Genomic DNA, 9,776 nt, shown 5'->3' on the forward strand with positions numbered 1-9,776 from the left:
ATCCATCTTGTAAAGCGAGAATTGTCTAAAATTCTAGACGCATCCTTTTAATAAACCTAGCAGAGGGTTAAGAATCATTTGCAATCCATCGACTAGTAATCCTACTGGCCGAGGGCCGATAGAGTAGTTTGTGTCGATCTCAAGGGAAATTCCTGCGACGGTAGATGGCGGCCAAGTGATGTTTAGCAGCGGATCCATTGTTCCGTTTGGCGTTGGGTCTCTGGAGATAACCTAACAGTTAATGACTGATCAATTAGTTGTTAATCTACAATCAATACCTGTATTTGGCAAAATTGGACCACATCCTAACCATCCGCTGCCTTTGAGTCGTCAACCTAGTGTCATTCAAAGGAAGCTTGAAGTTAGGAAGCGACGGCCAGAAGATTTGATGAACATCATCAGCGTGCGCAGTACCATCTAGGTCGTATCCCATCGCCCTGTGCCTAGAATGCTGGTGGTCGAAAGAATTGCGGTAATAGTAAACAGGAACGTCGCTAGCGGCGGTTAAGTATCTCTGAGTCCGGTCGACGTCAAAAATCAGCAACAAGTCGGAGGTTATGTTACTGACGCCGTAGATGGTGTTGTCTACCAACTCACCGAGTTTTCCGACTATCCAGTTGGCTAAACTGGAGATCAGGTTGATGTTCATAACCTCGCGGAGCAAAGGCAGGTCAAATAGGCCGTCGAGGATCATGTTTATCACGGGTAATTGTACGCCTGTAATTTAAGTTATTTAGAATACAATCTTGTGACTTGGAGGCTTGGTGATCAAGACCTACCTTCTGCTATAAATGCCATAAGTTCCGAATCAACGAATCCTATTATTTGAGGTACTTGATTGAAATTACCACCCTGATAGCCACCTTACCTATAACTTACTGTCAATCTACGTCCGCAATTTGAAGCAAACTTGACGGAAAGAGTTGGCAAAGCGAGCGATTACCTATTAGTTACCTATAACTTACTCTGCAAATAGACGTCAAAACTTGTTGTACAAGTATTTCCTTCAAATTGTAGTAAAGTTGAAAGGAAATTTAACTACAAGTTTGATTGTTAACTTGTATTCAAGTTGCGGCCGTAGATTTCTGTCAATTTGCTTACAACTGTTGTTGAGTGAAGAATTACCGCCAACTTGATGTATAACTTAACCGTAACTGCTGGGAGTCAACACTTACTGAGAAAGCGCTGGCTATCAGGGCAGATTTGTACTTTTCGAGCGCGCATTCGGTAAGGAAGGGCATTGTTGATATTGTTGGGTTCTCTGTTGTCGGCGCGAATGATAAAACATCTAACTTGGGAGATAACAAGTTTATGATAAGAATTTTATTTTTAAAATCACCTATAAAAGTGTTAACCTATAATTTACGGCCTAAACTTAATCCAGATATCACCCAGTATAATCTGGATTACAATGAGTATAATCCAGATATTACCCAGTATAATCCAGATTATAATGAGTATAATCCAGATATCACCCAGTATAATCTGGATTATACTAGCTACTATCTGAAATTTTTTTTATTATGGAGAATTTAAGTTATCAAGACATACCAAAGAATTTTGAAACTGGTTGTACTTACGGGTAATAATGATTTAGTTCCCCCAACGATATCTTCAGCAGATTTATTACGAAGTTGTTCTATAAGATTATCTTTATCCAAAGTAAAGATTCCCAAAGTAAGTCCAAGAATAAATACGCGGACCTGAGCGATAATTGGCGGCTCATATGCCCATATATTTAAAGGAACTCCGCTCATGCTGATTGCAGAATGAAAGAGACCTAAAAAGGAATTAAAAAAAAAAGGTTAGATAGTTAATGTTATTGCTTTCATTATTTTTAAATTGTATGATCATACCCGTTGCTAACTCGGAAAGGACTAGATAGCCTACTGCAGCAGATCCAGAACTATCACCGAAAACTGTAACTCTTTCAGGATCACCGCCAAAGTTTTCAATGTTTTCTTGGATCCAACGCAGCGCCAACACCAGATCTTTGAGGCCAGCATTTCCAGTAGCGTTTTTGTGGTTTAAGGACAGAAAACCCAGAGCTCCTAGACGATGGTTTGGCATGACAACTACTATGTCTTCTTCGATGAGGAAATCTGGGCCGTAGGCACTCGGGCTGATTGAACCGAATACAAATGCTCCAGCGTAGAACCAAATCATTACGGCTCGTTTAGTAGTGTCTGTTGAATTTATCTAGTAAATTGCATTTTTAATTTATTGAATTGGATGTCTTATACTTAAAATACACTGTAGTTTCTTAACTATTGACATTTTTTAAGATATAAGCTCATATTGATGTTAGACTCGTCAAGAGCTTTCATTTGAGTACCCACATGCATTTTTTATATATTTTTCATATATACATATATATAATATATATAAATATATAAAATATATGAAAAATTGGTGTGGGTACTCAAATAAAAGCTCTTGACGAGTATAACATCAATATGAGCTTATATCTTCAAAAATATCAACAGTTCACAATATACAAGGTTATTTCTCAATTATATATCTAAAGATATTTTATTTTTAAAACACTTACTTTTGGAGTATAAAGATTTAAATAAAGACAGTCCTCATCTCCATCATAAGTATAATTTTTAAATGGATTTTTTTGAGGACAAAGATTAGGCTCTCTCGTGGCGTCCCGAACGCCATTCCAAGGCTCGGCTTCTTCAGGAGGCTTTAAAATACTTATCATAAGTATTTATAAATTAATTTTAATTAATAAGAGCCATATTTACCGTACCTTGAACCTCAGTTGATCAACAGGTGGCTTTGCAAAAGGTATTCCGAAGAAAACCGAGTACTCCAACTCTTCTCCGACGGTTTTAAAGATCTTACCTTGAACGAGTCCTTTCGACGTGTTTGTAACTTCGGTCAAAACAGCCTGACTATTTTTTAAGGTCACTAGGACTATTATAATAATAAGGATTATATTTAACATATTAGTTCAAATATTCTTCACATTAGTCAACTGAAATGTAAGAAAATATAATGCACTATCTAAATTACAGCTGATACGATAAATACGACAATTACATGAATTTAGTTAACCATAGTTTTGTTTTTTTTTTTTTTTTTTTTTTGTAAAATTAACTGTGAAATCCTTGGCACTAAAATTAATAATAATATTTATTGTTATTAATTTTTGAAAGGAAAATTTCGAATAAGGTTTTTTAAAAATAACAAAGTATCATTTGATAGAATAAAATTTTATCTATTACAATTGAACAATAACAAAGTAATAAATATACAAGATAATTGAAATGTTAACGAATGTAATACTGTCTAAATACTTTTAAGAGAAAAAATATTTTTATGGAATACAATTTTAAATTATTTATTTAAATTTATAATTACTAACATTAGTATCGGTAAGTTTAATATTAGCCTCTTTAATTACTTTGTTTAAGTAAGTTTGTGGAGAAAACATTGTAATTAATTAATTAAAAATAAGTTTAAAGACTCAAAAAAAAATTTAATTACTTAAATACCTGATCTACCACTTTGCAAGCGAAAACTTTAGACTACATTTCGCCACCTGGCGGTCGTCGCAGAACTATCCGCTGAATTTTTTTTAAACTCAGCTGTAGATTTATTTTTCTAATTTATTAAGTAAATTTTGAAATTAAAAATTTCTAAAAAGAAAAAAAAATTTTTTTTTTTATTATTTTGAATTAAATTAAATACTATAATATTTCCTCCAAATATTAATTCTACAAATTCAACTATCTAATATACATCTAAACTCTGAAAACTTTTGAACTTTATAAACATCTAACCTCTAATCTAATAATCGAACAACAAATTCGTGCATGTGCGTAAGTATTATTCAATGAGCATATATTAAAATGTAAACCTTTAATCCTGCATCCTATCGTCAAGTAAGTAAATTTCTAAATTGAGCAAGATTAACCAAATTACAACCTTTTAAATGTATAATTGATAACTCTACTTATATTTTGGCATTACAGTCCTGGAGGGGTCAACTTTTCCCTGAGCAGAGTCTTGGAGAGAATCCTGGTCAAGGGGAAGGTTTCATTACCATCCTTGCTCGAGCAGGATCCACTCCAGTCATCAGTATTCAGTGAAAAAATCATGGCACCTTTGAAGTCATTGGCTTTGATCCACTCGGCCTGAAAAAGAAACAAAAATACCGATTGTCGGTAAAAATTCAATCGGTAAAAACCCAGCCGGTAAAACTTACCTTCGCAGCGACGCTATCAGAATCTTCATAAGAAATCCACTCATCGTATTTATAAACGTAAGGAGCACGGCTCTCTTGATCATAAACTCGTTGTCCTCCGACTTGAAGCAGCCAGCATACCATTGGATAGAACACGAAGCCATCTAGGCCGAGTCTCCCGAAGCCTTTAGCAGGCGCCATAATGCCATGGTTGTCAACATTGTCCAGCTGGTAAGAGTGTCCGTAAGTAGGAACACCAACTACAATCTTCTCCCTGGGCATTCCCTTAGAAACCCAGTAGTGAGCGGAGTAATTAACGTTCAAAGTGGCAATGTAGCCAATCTCCGAAGACCTCGGGTAAAGAGGAGCGTTCAGTCCAGTGACGGGGAGGTACCAAACATAGTAATGAAAGTCATAAGCCATCAAATTGACAAAGTCGACGTACTCGGCGATGTTTGGCACGAAATAGCTGTCGTCGATAATAGCGGGAGGAGCTGCAACGGCTGCCGATAAGATCAGCGATCTGCCTGACCGGTCGAACTCTTTCCTCAGCTCTTGGAGCAGCTGGACGAACCAGATCTTCTGGCGCTCGTTGTTTCCTAGCCAAGCTGGGAACTCCCAGTCTACATCCAGGCCGTCAAGGTCAAAGGCTCTGGTGATGTTTAGCACAGATCGAATGAATTTTTTGCGGTTAGCGTGGGTTTTTACCATCTCTGGGAATCCTAGGATTACCTCGTTGATCCCGCTAGCGGAAATCATTACTTTCAGTTTGGGCTGGAGCTTTTTTAACGAAGATATCTCGTTATAAATCTGTGTATTACTGCCCAAACTGAGTGTAGAGTTCACCACAGACGCAAAACCCACGATAATATGCGTGCAAATATTAGGGTCAATGTGAGCTGGACTGAGCTCCTCCGTCGTGTTCATTGTTCTCGGTAGGGTGTAGTAGCAGACGAGTATCTTGCCACTGGAATTTTTATTTTAGGTTAGAATTTTTTTTTTTTACCAATCGTTTACAAGTTTTTATGATATTTTCATGGCTCTGATATCAAAATCAAACATATTTACACGGAAAGAACAAGATGACACTGAATATCATCACAGATTATACTGAGTATAATCCCAGATTATAATGAGTATAATCCCAGATTATAATAAGTATAATCTGGAATTTTTTTTCAGCTACTATCTGAAAATTTTTTTTCACCACAGATATCACTGTGTATAATCTAGGATGATATCCAGTGTCATCTTGTACTTTCCGTGTGCTTAAATCAGTGACAAATTTATTTTTTTGCTAATGAAAATAAATTAATCTTTCGACCAACCTTGAAGAGCTTCTAGAGGATGGTGCCGTGACAAGTGTGGTGTTGCGATCGGCGTTTTGGTTTTCCTTCGACGATTCGGCGTACATCCTAGCCCGGCGTGTCCACGAAGCAATCGTGGCATCTTCCGTGGTTATTATCACCTCCCTCAGGGGCCCGGACTCTAAATTACGCGACGGCAGCAAATCTGAACAGACTCTTATTGCGAACAGGCTCCCGACTACTATGAATACGAAGGTCAGACACACTACCGGCGACTTCCAATTTGTTCTGAAAGAATTTTTAGAGGTTTAATTTCTTCAGAAGTCAGATTTTTATCAGATCAGGTAAAAGTCCCAATTATTGACCTTTTTTTTTAATTAAAAATTAAATATTTATTGTGCAAGTGTTACTTGCAAGGAGTCACGGAGTATACTGAGTGTTGAGAGGTATTTTATTGAAAATTCTGTTTTTAATAATAGATATAATCGATAACGCGATGACCTATTAATTGAAATAAAAAAATAAGCGAGAGAAAAATTATATTGATAAAAAAAAGGTTTTTATTGAAATAAATAATTAAATTAAAATTTTTTTTTTTTAAATTAATAAAAAAAAAAAAAATTGTTTTACAAAAAAAAAAAAAAATTTTTATTAAAATAAATAATTAAAATTTTGAAAAAAAAAAATTTTTTTTTAAATTAATTAATTATTAATAATTAATTGAAAAAAAATTTTTTTGTGAATAAAAAAATAAATCAAGTAGCTTTTTATAAAATTAAATAAAAATTTTTTTTTTCAAAAAATTTAAATAATAAATTATACTTACTGTCGTACAGAAGTAAGTAATTCGTATTTTGCCTGTGGCACTGGAATCCGGTTGACCATTGATTCAATTTATTATAAAAATTAATTATAAAAAATTATAAAATCTATCATTTATTATTTTTATTTTTAATATTAATATTTTTATGAATAAAAGCGACGGAAAATTTGACCATAGTATTTTTGCACTATTAAAAATTACAATTTAAAATTTAGTTGAATAAATTGTAAAAATTTAATTAATTATTACCCTGTTTATTATTATTAAAATTAGGACGAATTTTATTATTTATTTTGATTCAAATAATAATCTTTATGTTACGAAAGGTCAAAATAAAACAACAGCTGATTCATGTCACTTTGACGGATCGAAAATTAATTCCTAGATTCTGGGGAATTTTTTTTTTTTTTTAATAAAATCAAGTTATAACTTTTTTAGAGAATTTTAAATAAATATAAAACAGAGTTTAATAAAAAATGTTTTATTTAAAAAAAAAAAAATTAATTAATTTTTTTTTCTTTGTAAATAAAAAAATTTTTAAGTTACCATTAATACATTTAATTTATTAAATACTCAATAATTAATACAATTAGACATCAGTAATAAAATCACAATAAAAACATAAAATTAATTTATAAAATACAAGCACCAAAAATTTATTTTAATACTGATTAATTATTTTTTAGGACGCAAAAGTTATTTAGCAAGCGGAAGATCTACTAAAATTAAACTAATGGACAGTAGAAACTCTGGAAGTGGAACCTCACGGAAAAAAAAAAAAGGTTCTACTGTAATTGAAAAATTAGTTTTACTGCCGACCAGTCAGCAAAATATCGTCCTCCGATCTTGGCAGCCGTTTGTACCCTCCATGAGAAACTAGGTACACTGTTAGCCCTCCGAAGATGACAAACAGCAGGCCCATAATGTTCATAAGAACTCCTTCTGCTACAAATAGTGCATATTTTTCCTTTAGTGCCCAAATCGCCTTTTCGTTTAGTCCTAATAAGCAAGAACCTATTACTCCAACGAATCCTGCGGTTCCGAAGTATACGTGGATTGGTAAGTATGCTGCCCGGATTGAAACGTGTAGTCCTGGGAATAGGAAGGATATTAATCCTGCTACCCACTGAAAAATTATTTTAATTGAAAATAAATTATAAATTTTTTGATTTATTAAGAAGAAATTTTTTTAAATTGAAAATTTATAAAGAAAAAATTAAAAAAAAAGATTTTAATTTTAAAATTTACAAAGAAATTTTGTAAAATTGATCATTTATAAATTTATAAATAAGAAATTGTTCAAAATTGAAAAATTATAAAAAAGAAATTTTTTTAAGAGAATTTAATAATAAAAAATTTACTTGACAAGCGAATAAAATAACGCTGGTAAGTCCAACCCAACTGTGTAAAGTATACATATTAGGAATTGGAGGATTTTTTAAATTATGACTGTCAAAAGCCGCGATCAATGCTATCACAGTTAAAACGAATGAAAAAATCATTATTCCTCCGTGCAATAACTTTAGTCTTCTTTTGCGGACTGTTCGGCGTGATCTGTATATTAACATACCTAAAAAATAAAATACAATTTTATTATTAATTCTAATATTCAGAGTTTAAAAATTTTCTCATAGATCTTTAATATTGATTTAAATTGAAACAAACTGTTCCAATAACAAAATATCAATTTTTTTACATCTAATTATAATTTTAATATTATTTGAAGCTTTTAATCTAAATTATCATTACTTATCTTTTTTTTTTTTTAGAGATAACAATAATTCTTGCATAATTTTTTTTCTATTGCATGATATTTAAAAGGTAAAAGCGTCAATTATTTACGGTAAATCACATAAAATTCTTATTTATAAATTTTTACATCAAAAAATTGTTTAATAATTTAATTGTTATAAAAATCTAAAAAATAATTAAGTAATAAAATTTAATAATTTTTAATTTAAAAAACAATTTTTTTTCACCCTAATAGAATTCCTTGAATTTTTCAGAAAATTTTTTTATTAATAAAAAAAAAATATCTTACCATTTCCATACAAAAATACCAATCCAATAGTCATCAATAAAGGATGCCAGTTAAATTCCAGAGCAGGGTTTTCCGTCCAGGCGAACCCACCCTGGAAATTCTTTGTCCAAACGATCATTAAAATAATCAAAATAAGTCCAACAATTTCCGTTAATCCAAAAAGGAAATTAAACCCAGTCAAATTTTCCACCGGCTGTTCGCCAATTTGATCCATGTCTAAAAATTAAAACATTTAAAAATTATAAATTATAAATAATAAATTATAATAAAAATAGTAAACATTAACTGATACCTTGACATATTTGATAATCGCAATTATACATTTTAAAAAAAGATTACTACGCTAATTCTCGAACGATCTAAGAATAAATTTTGACTGCGCAGTAGGAAAATTTTAAATAAATTTCACGGAAAAAATTTCCATTTTTTTAAATAACATTTTATAGTATAATAAAATACAATTTTAATAAAACATATGCTTGTAATTTATCTGAAGATAAATCATCTGGCGAGTGAAAGCGAAAGTAAAAATAAAAAAAATTTTTTTCCCAGTGAAATTTTTAAATTTTGATTCAAAAATTGGCGACTTACTCTGCGAAATTCGGTTGGCCAGTTTCAAAATTGTTCAACAGGTACTTTGTCTTTAAAACTACCGTATATGTTACTGTTGCTAAGAATATTTGCACTGCGATTGCATGCGGCGATATTGATCATCTCAAACTCGGCTCTACAAGGCGTTCCTGTCAAATAGAGCGGGAATTAGCTATAGTTACTTTTATTTTTACTACAGTTTGTCGTCTAGTTACTTAGTATACTCAGTTACTTTCCCTGAGTCTGCGCAAAGCTACAAACTATACAAACTCCCGATCTACTGCGCAAGCGCGGGAATTTTTTATCCACTGTAAGCAACTACAGATGATTTCTTCTTTATCTGGCGAAGGAAAGTCGGTATTACAGGGAACTTTAGGGAGTTTAGGGGTTGAAAAAAATATTTTTTTATTTAATAGAAAATAATAAATGAGTATACAGTCAAAAATTTAATTAATTAGTTAATTTAATTTATTTTGAAAATTTTTGATAAAAAAAAAATTAGAAAAACGGTTGACCGTATTTTTTTGAATTTTCAAACCGCGATAACTTTTGAACGAATCAACCGATTTTAACCGGACTGACGGCAATCGACGTAGCTTTTTGATGTTAAAAGCTGACTAAATTTTGGAATCGATCGATAAAGCCGTTTAAAAATTATTCCAAAAAAACCATATTAAAAAAAAATTTTTTTTTTAGTATTTTGGAAATTTCTTAAAATCTACCGGTCCAAATTGGATTCAAAATGTAGGTTAGGTCAAGCCCTTTCAAATGGCGCTAGCCGCGATGAAATCGGTCAAGCCGTTCAAAAGTTATGTT

General features: G+C 31.9%; 3 protein-coding genes across 5 annotated transcripts; all 3 read right to left on the reverse strand.

The window, feature by feature from the left end:
- Window positions 1-20: 20 nt before the first annotated feature.
- Window positions 21-3,073, reverse strand: LOC141532927 (juvenile hormone esterase-like). The gene is made up of 8 exons (XM_074251560.1): window positions 2,759-3,073; window positions 2,552-2,692; window positions 1,857-2,199; window positions 1,581-1,780; window positions 1,199-1,292; window positions 780-848; window positions 279-717; window positions 21-220 (listed from the first exon to the last, which is right to left on the reverse strand). Exons 1-8 carry the CDS (start codon window positions 2,954-2,956, stop codon window positions 34-36), a joined length of 1,671 nt encoding a protein of 556 aa, XP_074107661.1. The 5' UTR covers window positions 2,957-3,073; the 3' UTR covers window positions 21-33.
- Window positions 3,074-3,206: 133 nt separating this feature from the next.
- On the reverse strand, window positions 3,207-6,642 carry LOC141532928 (acidic mammalian chitinase). 2 transcript variants are annotated; one of them, XM_074251561.1, is made up of 4 exons: window positions 6,332-6,642; window positions 5,527-5,793; window positions 4,220-5,165; window positions 3,207-4,148 (listed from the first exon to the last, which is right to left on the reverse strand). In XM_074251561.1, exons 1-4 carry the CDS (start codon window positions 6,388-6,390, stop codon window positions 3,981-3,983), a joined length of 1,440 nt encoding a protein of 479 aa, XP_074107662.1. In that variant the 5' UTR covers window positions 6,391-6,642; the 3' UTR covers window positions 3,207-3,980. The 2 variants fall into 2 exon arrangements, with proteins under 2 accessions (XP_074107662.1, XP_074107664.1); XM_074251563.1 differs by lacking the exon at window positions 6,332-6,642 and adding an exon at window positions 5,871-6,006 and having other exon boundaries at window positions 3,208-4,148.
- A 223-nt stretch (window positions 6,643-6,865) lies between these two features.
- Window positions 6,866-9,112, reverse strand: LOC141532737 (transmembrane ascorbate-dependent reductase CYB561). Of its 2 annotated transcripts, none has more exons than XM_074251199.1 (4): window positions 8,662-8,863; window positions 8,370-8,585; window positions 7,690-7,898; window positions 6,866-7,454 (listed from the first exon to the last, which is right to left on the reverse strand). In XM_074251199.1, exons 1-4 carry the CDS (start codon window positions 8,690-8,692, stop codon window positions 7,137-7,139), a joined length of 774 nt encoding a protein of 257 aa, XP_074107300.1. In that variant the 5' UTR covers window positions 8,693-8,863; the 3' UTR covers window positions 6,866-7,136. The 2 variants fall into 2 exon arrangements, with proteins under 2 accessions (XP_074107300.1, XP_074107302.1); XM_074251201.1 differs by lacking the exon at window positions 8,662-8,863 and adding an exon at window positions 8,961-9,112 and having other exon boundaries at window positions 6,867-7,454.
- Between the last annotated feature and the right edge of the window lie 664 nt (window positions 9,113-9,776).

Source organism: Cotesia typhae, unplaced genomic scaffold (genome assembly GCF_013202065.1).
Source record: "Cotesia typhae breed Kobodo isofemale line unplaced genomic scaffold, CoteBio_Ctyphae contig_69, whole genome shotgun sequence".
Taxonomy (NCBI): domain Eukaryota; kingdom Metazoa; phylum Arthropoda; class Insecta; order Hymenoptera; family Braconidae; genus Cotesia; species Cotesia typhae.

Excerpts from the sequence above, each read along its gene's own strand:
- LOC141532927 (XM_074251560.1), bottom strand. The coding sequence starts at position 2,956 with ATGTTAAATATAATCCTTATTATTATAATAGTCCTAGTGACCTTAAAA. Across the intron at positions 1,293-1,580 it reads GAACTAAATCATTATTACCC|TTAGATGTTTTATCATTCGC; the intron begins GTAAGTACAACC and ends TTATCTCCCAAG. Across the intron at positions 221-278 it reads TCCAATTTTGCCAAATACAG|AGACCCAACGCCAAACGGAA; the intron begins GTATTGATTGTA and ends GGTTATCTCCAG.
- LOC141532928 (XM_074251561.1), bottom strand. The coding sequence starts at position 6,390 with ATGGTCAACCGGATTCCAGTGCCACAGGCAAAATACGAATTACTTACT. Across the intron at positions 5,794-6,331 it reads TTACTTACTTCTGTACGACA|AACAAATTGGAAGTCGCCGG; the intron begins GTAAGTATAATT and ends AAATTCTTTCAG. Across the intron at positions 4,149-4,219 it reads CTGATAGCGTCGCTGCGAAG|GCCGAGTGGATCAAAGCCAA; the intron begins GTAAGTTTTACC and ends TTTCTTTTTCAG.
- LOC141532737 (XM_074251199.1), bottom strand. The coding sequence starts at position 8,692 with ATGTATAATTGCGATTATCAAATATGTCAAG. Across the intron at positions 7,899-8,369 it reads GGTATTTTTGTATGGAAATG|GTATGTTAATATACAGATCA; the intron begins GTAAGATATTTT and ends TTTATTTTTTAG. Across the intron at positions 7,455-7,689 it reads TTATTTTATTCGCTTGTCAA|TGGGTAGCAGGATTAATATC; the intron begins GTAAATTTTTTA and ends ATAATTTTTCAG.